This window comes from Sprattus sprattus (assembly GCF_963457725.1).
Source record: "Sprattus sprattus genome assembly, chromosome: 4".
NCBI lineage: Eukaryota > Metazoa > Chordata > Actinopteri > Clupeiformes > Clupeidae > Sprattus > Sprattus sprattus.
The window spans coordinates 20,062,397-20,082,787 of NC_137923.1; the positions used below are offsets into that span (position 1 = coordinate 20,062,397).

General features: G+C 41.5%; 2 protein-coding genes across 20 annotated transcripts in view; both read right to left on the bottom strand.

Annotated features, from left to right (window-relative positions):
* Window positions 1–4,208: 4,208 nt before the first annotated feature.
* LOC308364255 (ras-related protein Rap-2a-like) lies at window positions 4,209–6,341 on the bottom strand. Its single transcript, XM_080837317.1, has one exon. The coding sequence runs from the start codon at window positions 6,089–6,091 to the stop codon at window positions 5,543–5,545; it is 549 nt and encodes a 182-aa protein (XP_080693443.1). The 5' UTR covers window positions 6,092–6,341; the 3' UTR covers window positions 4,209–5,542.
* A 1,271-nt stretch (window positions 6,342–7,612) lies between these two features.
* Window positions 7,613–20,391, bottom strand: part of mbnl1 (muscleblind-like splicing regulator 1) — a 47,816-nt gene continuing 35,037 nt past the window's right edge. For 7 of the 19 annotated variants that reach the window (XM_080837310.1, XM_080837308.1, XM_080837309.1 and 4 more), the window contains exons 3-13: window positions 20,183–20,353; window positions 19,627–19,677; window positions 18,303–18,518; window positions 17,162–17,395; window positions 15,898–15,951; window positions 14,798–14,942; window positions 13,601–13,636; window positions 12,906–12,997; window positions 12,479–12,523; window positions 11,655–11,726; window positions 7,613–11,346 (exon numbers count right to left, since the gene is read on the bottom strand). In XM_080837310.1, the coding sequence (XP_080693436.1) occupies window positions 11,670–11,726; window positions 12,479–12,523; window positions 12,906–12,997; window positions 13,601–13,636; window positions 14,798–14,942; window positions 15,898–15,951; window positions 17,162–17,395; window positions 18,303–18,518; window positions 19,627–19,677; window positions 20,183–20,353 (1,101 nt within the window). In that variant the 3' untranslated portion in view covers window positions 7,613–11,346; window positions 11,655–11,669. The remainder of the gene's footprint in view (window positions 11,347–11,654; window positions 11,727–12,478; window positions 12,524–12,905; window positions 12,998–13,600; window positions 13,637–14,797; window positions 14,943–15,897; window positions 15,952–17,161; window positions 17,396–18,302; window positions 18,519–19,626; window positions 19,678–20,182; window positions 20,354–20,391) is intronic. The other 12 variants (XM_080837296.1, XM_080837311.1, XM_080837312.1 and 9 more) reach the window with 12 other exon arrangements.

The window sequence follows — 20,391 nt, forward strand, 5'->3', positions numbered from 1 at the left end:
TCTCTGTGGTACTTTAAACTACAAGATGTGTGTGTAAATAAATTACAATGTTTCAACAAGGTGTCAGTGGCTGAAAAAAGGCAAGCACTTCTGTCCAAACATCCCTTAGGGTGTTCAAATTGGTAAGAACAGCCGCTGGTACTCTGGGTTAGACTCGAGAACATGAGAAGACAGAACCGTTCTCTTCAGTGAGCCCATCACTCTGACACACATTTTTGCTGCAAGTGAGCTCCCATGTTATGCATGTGTGACATAGCCTACATACAGTAATGCAGACAGAGAGGAAGTTGGGGAGAAAGGAACAACTGGACATGGGAGGGGAGGGGAGGGGGAGATGATAAGGAAGTGGAGGCTGCCTGGGGCTGTTCCAGGGGGGAGCAGAGGGATGTTTGTGAGGCAAGAACACTGTGGCCTGACACGACATGGAAATATGTGTGGATGGTGGATCTATGTAAGATGACGAGGCGCAGTTTATGTAGTTTTTGGTTGTAAAATTAAAATGCCTCTAAACTTGCAATAATTGTTGGTTGAGTTTTGTTGGTTTAATTGTATTAATGTTAATTTTCACTCTCTGTCTCTCAGGCTTTTTATTTAATTTGCCTTAATTCGAAAAGGTACATTTATGCAAGAAAACATCTGGAACATTAACTATGATATGCAGTATCCACAGAAAAAAATGGAAAACATAATTGTCCCCCTGTACCTACAGAACTGAATTATTCTCTATAATAAGAGTTAGAAATATTTTCGTTTTTGACAACCTTTAACTGATAACCATTACTTGCTGCTTGCTACCCTCAGTCATTGCATGACAAGTATAATTCACAGTTCCTTTTCACATTCACATCTTCTGTCATCCATGGTATGCCATATACTTACCTATGCCTGACCTTGAGGCCACGTCACTATTAACACTGTTTTTGACTAACATGATGTTTAGTGAATAGACACTGAATGTTGGCTGCCTGGATGAGATGGGAGTTTAAAGCGATGGGCTGCCTGGCAGCTGCCTGGGAAAAGGGGGACAGTCTTGACCGCGATAAGTCATCTTGCTCAGAGGCCTGTTTGTATTTTAAAGGCCCATATAAATAAATAACCGTGGCAACCGAGTTAGTGTCATATGATCTGCTTGCTCCTCTTGCCTAAATGAAATTATACATTCGCCTGGGATACTTACTTTCTCTCTCTCTCACACACAAACACACTCACACACGCAAACACGCACACACTCACATACTCTCTCTCTTTCTTAGTCTCGCTGTCTCACTCACTCACTCTCTTCTTGTCCCTTGGTCTCTCTCTCTCATACACACACTACACACTCAGTGTCATCCACTCTTCACACATATTGGTAATCTTTCCCTAGTTCACTTTTCCTCTCTTTTTTTTGCAACAGTAGTAGAAACTGCAAGAACTTTCACTCTGTCCTGTGTCTGTCTGTGGGAGAGAAGGGGTTTGGATAGTTTAGTAAGTAAACCTGAAGGTCAATCAAACAAACCTTGATTACATTCACGAGTCCCAACTGGACGTTCAATCTAGTTCACTTAATAACTCATTGTGGTATTTCTCAACAGTGTAGTTGAAATTTATAACATCGCTGCCAATTAAATAAGAACAAAATTGCATGACAGTAAGGTTTTGTGGAGTGTTCAAATGTTAAACTGCTTATAAAAGGAGAAGTGTTGCTGGAAGCTGAAGGAGGAGAAGAGGAAGTCTCTATCTGTCGCACCCTTCCGTCCTCCAGTGACTCTGGTGCCGATTGTGACACACAGGCACAGAAGACGTGGCACATGTTTGTATCAAAGCACGGGGAGAACGGAATTGTACTGTACTGTCTGTAAGGAGAGATACGTTAAAACCATTGATGCCTATTTGTGTTGATAACTGAGTCTTTGAGAGATTGATTTATTAGTCTAGAAAAGTAAGAGGTGATGTTCATCCAGGTGTCTGTGAACAAAAAGTTTAACCTAATAGAAAAGTGAGGCATCTTGACAGGGTGTAAAATAGATTTGTAGGAAAAGTTACAGATGAGTTCTAAAGTCAATGCTTTCTCCACAAACAAATATTAGACATCCTGGATGTTTTCTCAAAACAGTCACAAGACGATGGCCTGCAGCCACAGATCTAGGCCAAGGCTAGATGAACAGATAAGGGGAAATAAGGTGACGCAAGCGGGCAAGATCAGAAGTTCCCCCAGTAACTGAGGCCTGCTAAAGCAGCTGGGAAAATCAGTGCACCTTGAGCATGGTTTCGAAATGGAAATGAAGGAATGAACATGACTCTAAAGTGCTAACAACCTGCTATGATAGCAGGACGTTTGCTTCCATGTACGGTGAACAATACTGGAATGGAAGGCATTACTAAAGAAATATGGGCCAAATCCTGCTATGGATTGCACTGTATCTATTCATGTGAGTAAGGCTTGTGTGAGTGAAGTTCTGTCCTCACTGTGATGTAGTCTTACTAAATCATAAACCCCTGAAAACATCAGAACCACATACCAAAGTATTGCATCTGCCCAAGAGGACACACAAAGCGATTTCATGTGGAGCGCTGGAGTTTGAAACAAGCTCGGCAAGTCATGGGCCAGGGCCAGACAACATGGTCGCCTAGAGTCTCATCTAGGCGGCACGGTCCACATTGTTATTTTAAGGTAATGTTACAACCACGGAAGGAAGAGTTTGAGAGTTGGTAGAGAAAAATAAAGGTTGTATTTGTTGATTTAGGGCATGTCACAGCATATTAGTCACACAGCAAAGGTCAGGGGGTTTATCACGGAGAAGTGCCTCCATGATGTGACTGTGTCACATGACCAGAAACCCCTCAAGGCTGACACCATATTAGTTGCATGGCCTAGCAGGACACACTCCCTATCTGATGGAGAAATGGTGATTCCTTTTTTAACGCCATATTTTTTTAACCCTTCCGTTTTGATTGTTCATCCCCCCTTCCAGCACACACACAGAAATCCCTGAAGGAATATTACATTACCACAAACAAAGACCTCAAAATTGGGAAAAACATTACAAAACATTATAACTCAAGTTCAGATTCATAAAAACCTCACAACTACCTGACCCTAGGCTTTCAAACAAGTATGGTATACAGGTTTGGAAGCATGTGGAAACGTTAAATAATCACACCCTACAGAGTGCCATTATTATCTATAATACATGCTGTTCAAGACAGCACCTCAGAAACATTAAGGGTTAATGATGAGGGCTGCCAATCCTTTCAGCCTGAGAAATCAACAAAAATAAAAGTCTCCTATTCCAACACACACTAACACACAGGCAACCTCTTTCAACCCTTACCCCGGTCCACCCCCCTCCCCCTGTAATCAGGCTGTGTCCAGACGGAGAAGGCTTCCAGCCGGCCAATGACTGTGTGTATGAGTGTGTGTCTTCAGTCTGTACTGCCGGTTGGAGCTGGGGTGCAGGAACTGAATGCCGCCTCTGTGTGTCTCTGCTCAGAAAACATGTGGAGGGGAGAGGGAGGTCACACCCCGCCTCACCCTGCCTCCCCCTTCCCAATCCTCCAAAGAGAGAGCCTGGCCTCCTGCTGTTGCTGCTGCTGCTACCAGGCTCTGTGCTAGCATTTCACTGCAACTCCACTCAGAAAGCGAGGAACAGGCAAAAACGAAAAAGTATGCCTCACCTCTCACTGCAGCCCCCAGCCACACCCCATGTAATTACTAAGCGCACTCCCCAGGAAACTCCTTGACATGCACGTATTAAAAACATTGTACATCAGACTTGGAATTTCATGGAGTGTAAGGGAACAGGGCATTAATGTAACTCACAGTAAATCAAAACCAAGAGGACTCACTCCCAAAAGGGAGCTGTGATATGATGTAATTTATGTGTTGCACAATCTTACGGTCTACTAATGGAGGATTGTATGAAAAAAAAAACACGTCGGAGCAGCCAACTAAAGAAATCCTCTCTGTTTGCTAACTTTCTCTCTCAACTGTACACAAGGCTGGAAACTGCTGCAGGACAAACGTCCATGATTTTGTCCAAAGGGCCCCTTTAGAAGTGGATGTTGACCTTTACCACTGTTTTGCATATTGGCAGTGTCAAAGTGGCTTTTCAACTGACATAATTTGACGTTGCAGTGCACAGAGAGAAGGAAAGCGCGAGATGGAGAAAAGAACTGTTATGTCGACAGCCTGAATCACATTATTTCAGAATACTTTTATTGGTCATAGAGCCATGAAGCTGTGATAGAGCCATGGGTTATGAGTCACATCGTCAGATTTAGAAACAGCAGAAAAATGGGGCAAAAAAAAAGAAAACGCCTACTGAAAAATACTGCCTAAGTAGAAAATGTGCTTTGGATCAAAACATGTAGCCTAAAATTCCTGGACAGCAATGGTGTGCTAAACACCATTTAGCATTTTTAGATGCTACCTGCAAATGACACCAACACGTGACGTCTTCTCTTAGACACTCTGGCTTAACCCATGATTTACGATTCTACAAACACTGTTTTTTTTCCTCATATTAAAAAAAGCTATTTGCATTAAAAGTCACTCAAAGAGCTGGACTAGGGTAAAATATTACAACTGAATTTCAATTTTACATCATGAAACATTTAAAAACACATTTTTTTCCTTTTTTTTTTTTTTACAAAAAGTGTCAACTGAGAAAAGACAAGTGGTTTGGTTTATGGTCAGAACGGTGTAGTACCACTGAGTTTCATTTCAAAAACGATTTCACACTTTGGCTAAACACACACATCCAAGTTTCTTAGAAAAAGCCTTGGCCTGCCGTCTAGCCAAAGAGTCTTTAATGGGGTCATAACAATCAAAAGGTACTGAAGATATTAAAAATGGCACTCAAGAGAGAAGATTTTAAGGCACTTGACTCTCAGCCCAGCTCACTGAAGTGGCACAAAGCAAAACTGGCTGTTGGTTACAATGTCTGAATGCAAATGTTAGGTATGGGCTAACACATTTAGCTCTTGCACTCCTTTCCACAACAATAAGATGCCAGAGACTGTTTTGTGATGGCTCTCTGATGAGGCAGCAAAGTTTGCCTTCAAGTCGTCTCAGTGTGAGTGTTGAATGAATTCCTCTTGCAATCAACAACAGGAGGTCAAATTAGCCTTAGTCTTCACATCCCCTTCAGACACACTGAAAGCTCTCAAATGTCCTGGCTTATCTTCAAATACACATCTTTGACATCAGTGCCAGAAAAGGGCACACCCCACCATGAAAGAACAGATTCTTGAAAAAATGTGAAATCTTACTCTTTCATTACAAATTAGTTGATACTAGTAATCGCATTGTCCAGGACAATATTGAGAGTATCCGAACAGGCAGCCAGGAAGCATGATATAAAAATGGAAGTCTTTCCATTGTATTCGAATAACATTCAAGTACTTTTTTCATGTAAACAAGTAATGCTGTGTGACTACGAACTGTGCAATACTGTAACACTTCCAGACGCGCCCGACACCATGTATCGCTTGTTCCCTCCCAACAGAAAAGTTTTCTTGAAGGAGCTATGTTGTAGTTATGCATTCACTGTCAGAATCTTCACAACACGACGCAAGAACAACACTGAGCGTCTCGGTGAGGTGTGGAGGTGTAGTTCATTTGCCTGACAATTTCGGCAAACAATTCGTCGACCAACGACTTATTTTTTGCTGAGGTTTCTATGAACGGGCAATTCCAGTCGGCAGCCAGCGCCTTGCCTTCGCCGGAAGAGACTTCTCTCTCGCTTTCTAAGTCTATTTTATTCCCGACCAAGATCATGGGCACTCTCTCGTACCGTTTCACACGAACAATCTGGTCCCTCATTGGTTTTATATCTTGGAAACTCTGTTGGTTCACCAAGCTATACACCAGAATGAATCCTTGGCCGTTTTTAATGTAGAGATCTCTCATGGAAGCGAACTGTTCTGTGCCTGCCGTGTCCAGTATCTCCAGTACCGAAGGAGACGAGTCCACTTCTATCTCCTTCCTGTAAAAATCCTCGATTGTTGGATCGTACTTCTCAATGAAGGAACCCGTGACAAACTGAACAGTAAGCGCTGACTTCCCCACTCCTCCGGAGCCGAGTACGACCACTTTGTATTCTCTCATGTTTCCTCAAACACTGCCTTGTAGTCGACAGTTGTCTCCACTCTTGGTGTTCGCTCTCGAACCGGGAACACCCGAGTCTCTTGACAATAAGTCTATGGCTTCTGGGGAGTCAGGCTCCTTTGATCTTCAGTTTGATAAAATGGAAAAAGATAATCCAACTCATGCGTTTTTCTATTGTCATGTTGCACGTTGTCTTCTCCTTTTCTGTGTCTTGATACTGGGGAGCGTGATCAATGCGTTGTTCGCTGGCACTTCCTGCCCGCAGATTTGCAGAGCCTGGTAGCCTAACGTCACGAGTAAAGGGTTAGTTCCGTTTTCTTAAAGGCGCACCACCCAGCTCAGTTTGTGTTGAGAAGAGTTTAGGTGTCCGTCCATAATAGAAGGTTACAGCGCTGTGTTGTCATCGGGTTATAAGGGGATTGCGTAAATAATGTTAACCATTGATTGTCTAGGTAGACTATACTCCAGACACAAGATTTGTATAATTCAGTCGGTGGTCTCTTGTGAGTTTAATGCAATCATGCATTTTAGGACCAATGGTGTGCTGTGTTAATGCCAGGCCTGCGTGATAATGTTACTTGGCTCGTCTGGTAAGCAGGCGTTATCATAGCCTATCTGAACTGAACAGATGTTGCCATCTTCTCTTGTTTTCAAACAGGACACTGTGTTGCAGTGAAATTAAAGGGTACACTATCTTACCCTGCAGGCAAATACAAAGCTCCAATGTCTCTGGAAGCCATGTGACCGTTACCCATGTAAGTGCAAGAGTAAAAAGGACCTTTATTACGCAGTCATGTTGATACAGTTTACTTTCAGAGAAAATTCTTCACGACATTCCTCATCGTCGACACTCCTTGTTCAGGCTCACATTCCAAATGTTACAGCAGTCTAAAAGGAAGATTTTATTATTAGAATGTTAAGTGAGATTGTGGAGTTTACTTGAAGGGTTCCATACGTGATCGCAGTTGTCCACTAGGTGGGGGTCTACCTCCTGAATGAGAAATTCAGTTACACTCAACCAACTCCTCAGTGGGGGGAAAAGTCTTCAGGGTCAAAGCTGATATATACTGTATATAGTGGAGCATGGAGGTTTTTTGATCATGTTGACAGCCTGCTTCAATGTTGGGATTTAAAAGTGCAATGTGTCAATCACGCTTGAGCCTAGATTTACAACAAGAATGAAGTTCTGAAAGAACTTTAAAAACACAATCTTTCTTAAAAAGGTCTCAGGGTTATTATTGCATTTTGTACATTTTTCCTAACAACTCCTAAACAAAAGAATGGCACATTTTAACTTTTCTTTAACATTACTGCCTTTTCACTGTGTATAGTTATCGTGTATTTAAAACATTATTATTTTTAACACCAAAAACTATATGTTTGATGTTGATATAAGATTAAAACTACACAAGTGTGGATATGTCTGTAATCTGTTCATGACAAGAAGAAATGTGCAAAGAACATAAAACATTTACACATCTAATCAGTGCAATTAGAAGAAGACAACAGTCAACAATAAGAGATGATTCTTCTCTGCGCAATTACACTTTTGTTTTATTTTTATTTTTTGAGTCATAACAGCAATTCAATTATGCCAATAATAAATGTGCATTAAAAACATGTTTTTTTTTTTTTTTTAGAACGTAGTACAATACTTATGGTACAGCAAGTACAAGCAAAATCGTAAAGTCTTGTCTAACACAGAGAGCAATAAGCAGCCAGGCACTAGTGTATGTCCAACAGAGAAACCGGGAGTCCCAAGTAGCAAAAACTGTGAGTCCCGGGTAGCAGTTGCGTCAAGAGTGGAGGTAGCCCAGCACCTCTCGAGGTCAGCTGCTCAGTGGGTGGTTAACTTGCAGGAGGATAACTGATTGACAGCTCCACGGTCAGCCCTGTCAGAGCGGGAGTTGGGGAGTGATGCTTTGGTATATTAGCTTGTGCAGAAAAAAAAACACCTAAGTGAGTAAAAGCATTGACCTTTACCTATGTATACGTGAAGACAGTTACATTCATTTTAAGAGGAAAAAATGGGTATGTTTATGTCGGTGGTGAACTTCACCTGTTGGACACACAGTTGCCTGGTAACAGAAGCTATGAGGTGGATCAGTGGTCTTAGCTGAGCAGCGCTTGTAATGCACTGTTGGCAAGCATGTTCTGGGGGCAGTTTTGCATCTCATTATTGTGATTTTCTTTACTTAGATCTTGTATGAGTATAAATTACCATTTTTCAGATGTTCTTTTATCCTGATTCTTACCCTTGTATCTTCACTATAATTAAAAAAATGTTTAATGATAAATACTTGTTACTGTGTCCTTAACCTACTTTATTTATTTTTGTGTATTTTTTTAGTTTGTTTGTTTTCATTTTTTTGGCATGCAGTCATGTCCAACTACACTAAAATATCCTAGTTTTTAAATGGCTGTTATTGTTAACACAGGCTGGAGGGGCTGTATCTTTTGTATGAGAAGAGTCTAAAGAGACACCCCATAGACTACAGGTGCAAGGGAGTATGTTTTCTTCCAACCCAGGTGATATCCTGGCAAACCACAAGCTAAGCATAAAAATGACAAAAAATGCTAGCTCTTTTTTGTTTTTGTTTTATGTTTTTTAGTTTTTTTTACATGATGGGCAGAAGAAACGGAGCCACATTAGCAAGCAAATTTGTTAGCTGGTCATTTATTCTAATTCCTTAAATTAACCTAACAAAATTTCTTATAATTATAGACTTTTTTTATTCAAAATAAGATTTCAATATTATACACGTTTCTTTTTTCTTTTACTGACTATATACAGAAGTGCAAAAAGTCAACCTTCGTCCCTTAGGTTATGGCTCGCCCATACGCAGCATAAACGGGGCTTTGAGGCCCAGCTCAATGACATCACTTCCTCTCGTCATAATGACATTGAGGAGCCCAAAGGCCAGGATTTCCTGCTGCTTTTTTTTGGCCTGACATTCTTGGATGTTTAGCTAGTTTCTTAAGAAATACTAAAACAATATTTTAATCTCTGATATGGATACAGTAGAAAATAATTTTTCTTTTACTCTAGCATGTACACGATTTCACACTTAAACATAAAACAACAAAAAAATCATTTTAAAACATGATCTGAACTTGTTAGACATACAAAATTAATTTGTTAAAATATTGTCAGCCAGAATATGTTGCCACAGCAACAGGTCAATTAATTGTTTTCCTTGTTTTCAGATGTCAATATAAAAAAATCTTTGTTCAACAAATTGAAACAGACAAGGAGAAATGTCCAATATTCAAACATAACAACAAACAATCCTACAAATGAAAAACAATAAACAAACATTAAGCTATAGACGACAATATATGTTCTAACTGACAAAACATACTTATTGAACATGATTATGGCATGAGACATTTATGAATGGTTTATACACCTAAACTTTCCAACAGATGACAATGTTATCAAGTACAATAATAAGGCTGAAATTTCTGCATTAAATGTGTTAAAATAATTAAGTACAATTATTTGAACTAGGATGTTCAAATAAATTAATCAGGGTGTGTTAAGTGTAATTAAAAACAAAACAAAGGGATAAATGCATATGCATTAAATCTACAGAATATCATTCGCTTCCATTACCTGTACAATGATTGAGAGAGTATTTTGTGTGGGCTAGTGCCCAGGCTGTAAGCTAAGGCTTTGAGAGAGGTACAATACAATCTATAAAGCAACGGAACACAATCTCGAAAAATACTCTAGAATGGGAAGTACAGGAAGATTCTGGAGGAAAGTTTCCACTCTGTATCTAACTTGTTAGAACTGTCACTTGCTTTAGTTCAGGGGGCATATATGCTGACCTCTCATTGCCAGAATAAGAAGGGAAACATTATTTATTTCTTCCTACCCCCACAAAATGAAAAACTTTGGTATGAACAAATGAGACATAGTACAGAATTGGAGCTATGTTCAGACATGACGGCTACCTACAGGTTATATGGTGTGAAATGAAATTGAAAGCACAGGAAAACAATCAAAACAAATTCTCATCAGAAAGAATCTCACACAGCTGTTCATATCTCACTCACTGAAGCCGTACATTTTCCAGCTGCAATTTTAGAGTCCCACCTTTTACATTGCGAGACTAAAATGTGACTGTTAAGCCAGTCTTCCCATATCCCCACTCCTATATGACTGAACCAGCCTCTTAACACCTTTTAAAGTCAATGGACTTGTAACCTCGGCACATATTTTCAGGCCACTCTCAGGCTGCCAAAAATTCCATTCCAGTATCATTTAAAAAACCAATAACAATGACTAGGACATTCAAACCAGATATTGGGGCAAAACATGAATGAGAGGAGAAACAAAAAGTTCAAAAAGTTGTATACTGAGAAAAAGGCCACTGTGATTTCTGGGGGTGAAACACAGAATGCTAGAAGGCTGTATGGCAAATGCACAGAAAAACTTAATGACAAATAAAAAGGCGCAAAAAGTATATATAAAAAAACCCACACACGTTTGTGAAATTATGTATAAAAACAAGAGTCATTACAAAAAAATAAAACATAGATCTCGAGTAAACATAATAACACTGCTGAAATAACACCTTTAGTTTCGGATGTATGGTTGAAAGGCTAGAGGGTGATTCAGAACAAACCAAATGTGCTTTGAGAAGAACACAGGTGTTTCTGTGCATTCTGAATAAAACATTCATCTGTCTTATCCAATTCTAACCTTCTGTTTAAGTAATCTTATCTCACAAGAATCCTCCATAGCAGAATACTTAACTCACCAAGTCAGCTCATTAAACGAGTTTGTGCCTTTTCTTTCTCTATAAGGTGCACCTTTGCCATTTTGTAAACCATACAATAAATCAATGAATACGAATTAAACTTAGTCTCTTGGTCTACTGACGTACCAATACTGTATAAATCCGAAGTGACATCACCATCTTATCTACTTTTAAAAACATTGTGTGTGAGTGTGCAAGATGTTAACTTTTTTTGAGCACTAATCTGTTTTGGCATGTATGTTTGTGCCAGAAAAGGCCTCTTCAATCTCAAGCTCAAGGGTTGTTTTGGGTGTAAGTCTGTCGGTGATATTTGTGGATTTGAGATAGATGTAGATGGCCCTTTGACCCTGGCCATACCCATGTTTGCATGCATGACTGAAAGGGGGTCCAGCTGAGAGATGTGGTTCAGACAGACACCTTCGTGCTATAATGGCTGTGGATGCTGAACGTTGTCCTTGATGGTACACCAGCATACTTTCATTTGATCTGCAAAGTAAATGAGCTAAAGTGTATCAGAGCCAAAACACTAAAATTGTAATGATTCTGATTCAACAACAAGTAGTACTATGTATATTTTATATACATACTACGTGTATGTTATACCACAATGTGTATTATGCTATTATATTATATGTGTATGTACAGTATTTCTATATAAGTATATTTAAATCACTTTATGTGTATGTACAGTTACTATATGCATGGCTTGGGAGCGTTTATCATGATACAAATTGCTGCCATGTGAGCAGAGACAAGCTTGTCAGATTTAGGGATGAGAAAAAAGAGACACTCACTGTTCTGGACAGGAACTACATTTGAGTCAAGTACTTGTGACTAGCTAGATGGTCTGCAGATATTATGGGAATCTAGGGAGAGACACAGAACAGCAATAACAAACAACACATTCAGTGATTAAGCGTTATGCTTGGGGTGAAGTCCCTGCTTTGGTTAAAACTGGTTAAACATTTTATAACATTTTCCCACAGCAGAGATTACATCTGAAACAAAAGCAAAAACAAAGAAAGAAACAAAACAAAACAAAAAATAAAAGCAGAAGATTTTTAAAAGCTGTTTTGGTTAAAACAGAAACAACAGCAAATGAGAGATTACTGTGACCTGCAGTGTACTGTTAAAAGCTCTTTGGTTAAAACAGAAACAAGAGCAAATGAGAGATTACTGGGACCTGTGGTGTACTGTTAAAATCTCCTTTAAGTAAGAGGAGGTAGAGAGGAAGTGAGGGTCTCCCCATGCATACTCCAATCTTCCAGCTTGTTGACCTGCACCTTTTATTTAGGCTGGTAAAAGGTGCTAACGCTGTCATGGTGAGCGTAAAAAGCCTCCACAGTATACTAAGCATATCGGCATTTGAGAGAGCCTGCGTAGTGCGTTTGTTCACCTGTCTAAGTCATTTGAATTGCATTGGATTTCTGTCTGCTTTGGATGTTAAATATGGAGTCCTGTTTCACCGCTAAGCGCTGGCAGCAAAATCTTCCAAACATTTTGAGAAAAAAATGTTTTGGTGGCGGGAATGAAATGAAAGCCGTGCAACAACAACAGACTGCAAAAAAAAAAATATATATTTTTTTTAATTAGAGCTATGAAACTACCTCATACATACCAATTGCATGTATTCGTTGGTAGTCAACTTTGATGAGGAACAGTCCTCAAAATGAAAAAGGACAAAGATCAAGATTAAAATGTTGTCAAACATTAAATGTGTCACAATAGGCTATCTTCGAAACAAAAGGACCAACTCATAAATTCAGAAAATGAAATACAATGTACTTAAAATTAAGAACCCTCCAACAGTTAGCACTACCATTATAAACAGAGGGTAATAATTAAAAAATCATATCTCTTCCTTCATCATGTCTGAAGTTCATCAAGTATTAATTTGAAGTTCTTATGAGAGGACGACACCCTATTCAGCACCAGTGTAGGCCAACAAGAAGGAGATCCCTAACCCAACCGGGCCTGTCCCAACCCAACCTAGAAGCCCTGATCCTATTGGTTTATTAAAAAAGATAAAGCCATAAAGGGCAAACCTGATTGGCTGTGGCAGTTGCGAAGGGACCACTTGTGGCAGATGTGGTTGCTGCAGACACATTGGCTGGTGAAGCACCGTGCATCATGGGAACTTTTTCAGAAGGAAAATCATATAAGCAAACACATACAGGAGAAGGGTGGCCACAGGCGCAAAACAGTGACAGAGACAGAGGGAGGGTAGAAAAGGAGGTTGTGGGTGTCACCAGCAACAAGCCATGAGTGGAAAGAAAGTTGAATATATTTTTAAAAAGGAAGGGAGAAGCCAGGGCATTGTGCACAGGCATTAGGAAAAAAGAACACACAAATGCATCTACAATGAAATTACAGTAATTACAAACGATGTAGTGGAGGTATTATGTACAAAATACAGTACTATTACCTTCTATAAATTTCATACAGTCATGCCAGGATTCCATAATTCATATGATCTATCTTGCAATAAAATGTACTCAGATAAGAAAGAGAAAGGCAGATAAAAACCTTATAACTTGCCACTTGACTTACAACCCACCAAAACCTACAAGTTATTGACTTTTTAACTGCTGAGTCTGCTAAAGTCAGGTCAATTCCCCGAGGTTGAGTGGAGATGAGGGTTTTAGAGGTGCCTTATTGTGTGTTAGCAGTGGACTTTGATGGGGTGCGGGCGAAGGAAAGGGTAGTTAAAGAGTAATCAAGAAAGAATGCTGGAACCTACCAACACTTGCTGTGGGTGCCATGCAGAATATTGAGCCTGCCCATCATGCATTGCAACAGGAAGTGGATTGGAAAGGGAAAAAGAATCAAAACAGCCCATCACATGGTTCGTTAGAGTATATATATATAAACAAATAAAAACATGAAAAGGAAAGTCACTCCTATTAAAGGGGATAGCATGACACTGACACAAACTGATTAGAAGGAATTAAGATTGACAGCTTCAGGCAGTGAGGAATGACCCTTAGAATGCAGAGCTCTTTAGTAGATTTTAGGAAAAGATGTGGAAGAATAAACGGTATATACTTTAACAAAGCTAGTAACACCCAAAATAATATGTGTTGTGTATGTGTTCTAGGTGCCCTTCCTTCAATAACTTCTTTTTCTTTAATGGATGACGGTAATCATTAATGCAGTGGTAATGCTATGCATAATAAAATCTTCCACCTAATCACTAGCTAACGCCTCAGATTTCATTTTTAGAGAGAATTAGTACAGAACATGCCAGATTGTAGCACATTAAGGACAAAAACAGCCCACTTTTCTGACTATTTGACTGTGCAGCCTCTAGCACTGTGACAGTGTCCAATGGTGGTGGTTGTGGTGGTGTGATACACAAGCTTTCTCCATGCACATCTCAACGCTGTTTGATCGCATAGTTTCCTCCTGCTGCTGCTCTCTCTGTCTCTCTCTCTCACTGAGAGCGTAAGCAGAAGAAAGCCACTGGAGAACAAATACTATGACCCCCCCATCGCCACGACTGATCACAAACCCTCAAGCCACTCTCCATCCCGCCAAGGTTCACCAGTGACACAGGATGTGGTGAGCTCTCTATCTGCAAATGGGCCAGCTTAGAAACTGACTATATAAAAGCCAACTGAACACTTCTGCACAATGCATATGTGCCTAGTGTTGGGCAGTTGGCCTACATGCTGAGACTGACTTTCCTCGTGTGCATATTCATCTGATGATTAGGGTGCTGTCTAGGTGTAAAATAATGTGGATGTGGTGTGAGCATGGTTGCCTAAATCCCTTTCTCCTGTGTTGGGCTGGCGTCTCAGCCATACCCAGACGGTGTCCGACTCTGGTGGGGATCCTGCACCAGATCGGTTCCAGAGTCGGATGCCACTGGACGTAGGAGCCTGGAGGTTAGTTGAGTAGAAGACGGGGAGGTTGGGAGCATCTGCGAGAGCCCTACCTGAAGGGATAAACTGCTGCTGAAACTGCATGTTGGCCAGGGCCTGTTGATACTGGAGCATGCCAGTATTAAACATAGTGGCACCGTTGGCTTTTTCAAGTGCCGGTCTCTTTGGTAAAGGAGGCATGACAGAATGTTGGATTCCCTGCCCAACCAGAACAGGTGTTGGGTGGGCACGTGAAATGAATAACAAAAAGGGAGGGGGAAAAGGAGAAGGGGAGGGGGAGGGGGGAGAAAAGGAGAGAAGAAGAAAAAAGATAAGAATTATTGTCAAAGGAAAATCTATCACACAGATTTGTCTGTCACAAACAGGCAAAAGCAAGCAGCAGCTACACAAAACTACTTCTCAAGCAAAGAGCAAATAGGCTACTGATACAGGGCTATAAACACATCTCTCATTTGACCACACTACAGGTAAGCTCAATGAGAGAATCCACAGGATATATAATCGTACAGTACAGCTGACATATAGCAACAGAATAAGCAAGCACTGCTTTACCTATAGATAATACAAAAGCTGCCAGGTGTGACAGAGGGAAAGCAACTGACTTGAAGCTGCACTGCTAACTCCATGATTAAGAAAAAAGGGTTTATGTTATTCTTTAGCTAAGGTGGAATAACCATCACTGCTTCACACCCCACTCTACATCTGTCCCCTGCCCCACATTAAACATGCATACTACACATCAACAACATGCAAACTGTTGATTTAACAATTAAGACACTTAAAAAAACATCATATCTACACAAGAGCCATGCCACCGTACATAGTTTTAAAGCAATAGCTGGTCTAACCCTGACCCTAATGCCGCTTGAGCCGGCTACGTGTGATGAAGGGACTGTGGCTGAGTTCATGAATGAATTCATTTGAACAGCTTTTAGCATTCGGGTTTGTCTAAAAACTGACACAAAAGTTCAGCCAATTCAACTCAGAAACGGGGGCGCCACTGTCAGTTTATCACACCAAAAATGGTATTATAGCAGCAGGAAGAAAACATAGAGCAATAAAAAAAAAAATTATGCTTGCAAATTATCTTTGGTTAAAAACTAATACTACAACAAAGTAACATGCCAAGCTAAAAGGTGAAAGGTCATAATACCAGGTCAAAGGTTGCCTCGAGGGGTCGCTTCAGTGATTTGACAGCCGACTGAGTCTTAATTAGCAGGCAGCGAGCACATGATGGCAATGGGCCAATGGGGTTCAAGCGCATTAACATAAACAGCAAGCAGAGGTGCATCATGGGGGCAGCAGTGCATTTTGGGTAGGTGAGAAAAAAAACAAATAAAAAAACAAATCATTGGAATGCAGTATACAAAGGGATAACAAGACTATGGCATGCACAGTGAAGACACTTGAGGTTTTTTTTCACGAAATTATCTACAGTTATTATGACAGTGAGTATTACTGGTCTGTTACTGAAATAGCACGATGAAACAAGTCTCTGGTCTTGTAAATTCTTGGGGGATTTTTCACAATGAATCAAGTAAGGATGGCTGGAAGAGAATACTGTTTTAATGTGCCTCTGTTTTCACTGTGCTCATCTAAGTCACCATCACATTACAATGACCGCTTGGCTGTCTATCTAACTCCATGACCAAATGTAATTACAGTTTTAAGATACAGCATTATTAAAAGTTACGAAAGAGAACTGATCGGTCATAGTGTGAAAAGATCACTCCTGACAAAGTAACCATTACAAACAGTGTGGGTCGCCCCACCGCCAAGATGGCTTCCAACTCTAGAACGTATCCAGGGCCTCAGATTCGTACCGGATCTGTGCTGGAAACTCTGTTGGATTCCGTCCCAGAGTCAGCCGTCATCCTGGCGTTAAGACACATCACGGAGGAAAAACGGCCGTAACAAGGCGAAGGCAGGGAGACACCGTGAGGGAAATCTGCCCATGACACATTTCAAAAGAGTCTGCCGGCTGCGCATAAGACAGATCCATCATGGCTGTCTTACTGCACCGACCCACAGTATCCTTTTGAGCAGAGCCACTGGGGAAAGCAGTGAGCGTACTGTATCTATGTGCCTTCACCAGTTAGTGTGGAGCAGAGTTTCTCAGACCTGCTCCTGGAGCCCCCTCCATTGCCCTCCATATCTCCTATCTATCCCTGCTCTAAGCACATCTGATTAAGATCAGTGGATTTATCGTGGTGTATTTGTCATGCTCTTGATCAGCTGAATCCGTTATGTTCAGCTGATCAAGAGTACAAATGACTATTTGATTTGGGGAATGTAGAACAGGGAAAGATGGAAAACATTCAGAGAACAGATGGACACCCAGTAGCATGACTAAGAACCACTGGTTAGGGTTAAGTGCTACTAAACCAGAGTGTGGTCTCCGGTTCCGTTGGACTCACCACAGCGGCCGAGGCCTGGCTGAGCTGGTGCTGGGCGGCCTTGATCTTGGCCTGCAGATGGGCAGGTGGGTGGAAGTACTTGCACTTGTCGCGTGAGCAGCGGCCCTTGATGTAGTCCATGCAGACAGTGACGGTGTTGTCGTTGGTGTCGATCATGGTGCTGTCGGAAGGGTGGGAGAAGCGGCAGTCGGTCTCACCCCGTGAGCAGTTGCCCCGCTGATACTCGCGGCAGACCTGGGTGTGCAACACACACACACACAAAACACACTGTGAGAAGGTGAAATCCCTCCCCCTTCTAACCATGGCCCAAAATTGGAGATGGACTGGACTCCCCCACCAGGATGGTTGGGTTCCAGGTTCCCCCACATCAGTGGATGGGTCCAATTGGGACTAATTGGACCAATTAAGCCCCATGGGCTGCCTTAATAAAAGGTGCACCCCATTGTTGAGGGAGAGAGATCTGGACAGGCCGGAGAGAAGGAGAGCAAGAGACTGGCACATAGACCAAGCTGTAAAGCTATTTGCATGGCTTCAGAATTGGGCCTAGTCTTCTTGCTTCTTGTATGTTTGTTTATTTTGGGGTTTCGAGTCCCCTTGTAAATAAATCGCTATTTTTGTAAGAAAGACACCATCTCCTACACCGTGTGTTTTCCCTCTTCACCACCAACTTCAGCCTACCTCCCAACGTGGGATGGCCGACTTGGCAATTCTTTTCTCACACACACACACACACACACACACACACACACACACACACACACACACACACACACACACACACACACACACACACACACGCATGCACATAAACATATATTACACACAAACACACTAAAAAAGTGTAAAAATGTCTTGAGCACATTTTGAGAAAAAAAGTGATTTAGGCTGTGTTGAAATCAATTGCACAGCAGAGGGCAGTCTTGAGACAGCCATTCTTCAGCTACTAAATGCTGGACAAAATGGCAGATCAAAAAAAAATTGTCACCACAGGTTTATGTCACCTCAATGAATACTTCTGGCATTGATAAAGAGATCGAAAGAGAGAAAGAGGTAAAGACAAGGAGAGAGCGGAAGAGAGAGAGAAACCAACTGTACAGAAGGTGTTTGTTGTCATGGAGCCCTAGAAGAAGTGATGTCATACCTCCAGCCGGTCTGTCCTCATGAGCTTCTGGGTGGCAGAGGGCCCCTGAGGAATGCTGGGGCTGCTGGCGACCAGCATGTGCCCGCTGGACATGATGTCAGTGGGCATCAGTCCTGGGGACACGGGCCCCAGGTACGGGTTAAAGGCGGCGGCTGCAGCAGCAGCGGCTGCATTGGCATTGGAGGCGGCAAGGCTTGGGGCGACGGAAAACATGGGCTACAGGAGGGGGGGAAAGAGATAGAGAGAGAGAGAGAGAGAGAGAGAGATGGGTCAGATAAGATCACCAAGACTCATTCTGTACACAGAAAGATTGCATAAGAAAGAACATACAGTATATGTGGTTTAGGGTATGTTAAAAACACACAAGCTAAAAAGAACACAGTGCATGGAAGAGTGCAAAACAAATCTGCTTTTAAGCACTGCATGACAGTATGATATATGAACATGTGGTTTTCGCTATGTTAAAAACATACAAACAAAGAAAAACCAACAGACTGCATCACGGCAAAGGCAGTCACTTAAATTTCAGCCAGTTTAATTCAAGGCAGTGAGCAGTAGCATGTACAGTATACGCTGCATGAGAGGGGCCTCTAGTTGTACGTATGTCCGCATAGAGAGGATCTCAGCACAGTCACGAGCCATGGGGACCTGTTTGGCTGCAAGGTCAGGGAGGCTGGAAATGTTCTGTCTCATCTGTTCTTCAACATCAGCAGATCAAATTCCCTGTGAGTCACAAGCAAGGCTACCCTGAATAGCTCTAATCAAAGAGAAAAACCTGGCCTGACAATGTCAAAGTAGAAGAGTGTTGAGGTGAGGGGGGTGGTGTGGGGTTAACCAGAGGTAGCCCCTCAAGCTGTTGGCTCTTCTTCACTGCCTACACTTAGGACCAGTGTAGTTCTGTCTTAGAATTTCCTGAAACATGCTTTCCTAATTCTAGAACTGATTCTTATACAGTATCCTCTCTTCTAACCTCACTTGGCTAACAAAATCAGAAACGTCTGGTCATCATTGCTGAACAGTGCTCAATATGGGATGAAGTAGACGCCACGAAAACAGAAACTTTGGGCTGAAGCTGGCTGCCAGACATCATGGCACTAGAATATTCTATCCTATTCTAGAATATTATATCTCATTCTGTATGGTTTTAAGAAAAAGAGTAATGTAAACATTATTGATGAACAGCACTAATTATAAATCTGAAGTCAGCTGCCAGACATCATGGCAATAGACTTTTCGATCCATCTCTGTCATCCTTATATAATATTCTATTATATTTCATTAAAAGAAAAGAGTTGACTAAATTTCATTGCTGAACAGTGCTCACCATGTGCTGAAGTTGGCTGCCGGGCATCATGGCATTGGCCAGCTGCATCTGCTGGGCCAGTGTAGTTCTGTCTTAGAATTTCCTGAAACATGCTATCCTAATTCTAGAACAGTATATCCTCTCTTCTAACCTCTCATGGCTAACAAATGCAGAAACGTCTGGATATTATTGCTGAACAGTGCTGAATATGGGTTGAAGTAGACTCTGCAAAAAGTATTCGGTACTATTTCTAGAACATTTTATTTTATTCTATTGGCACTGTCTCGTCTTCTGCCTGTGTGAGAGCCTAAACATCCACTATGGGCTGAAGCTGGCTGCCAGACATCATGGCACTAGAATATTCTATCCTATTCAAGAATATTATATCTCATTCTCTACGGCTTTAAGAAAAAAGTTGTCTAAACATCATTGATAAACAGCACTAACTAGTCTGAAGTCAGCTGCCAGAAATAATGGCAAACGTATTTGATCCTTCTCTGTCATATTTATATAATATTCTCTTATATTCTATCAAAAGAAACGAGTTGACTACATTTCATTGCTGAACAATGCTCACCATGGGCTGAAGTTGGGTGCCGGGCATCATGGCATTGGCCAGCTGCATCTGCTGGGCCAGCATGGCCATGTTCTTCTGCTGGATCAGGTTGTTCCTGCCATTGATCTCCAGCTGTGTCTTCAGGTGGGGGGGAGGGTGCAGGTACTTACAATTCTCTCTGGAGCATCGGCCCTGCAGGAGGGGGAGAGAGAGGGAGGGAGATGGAGGAA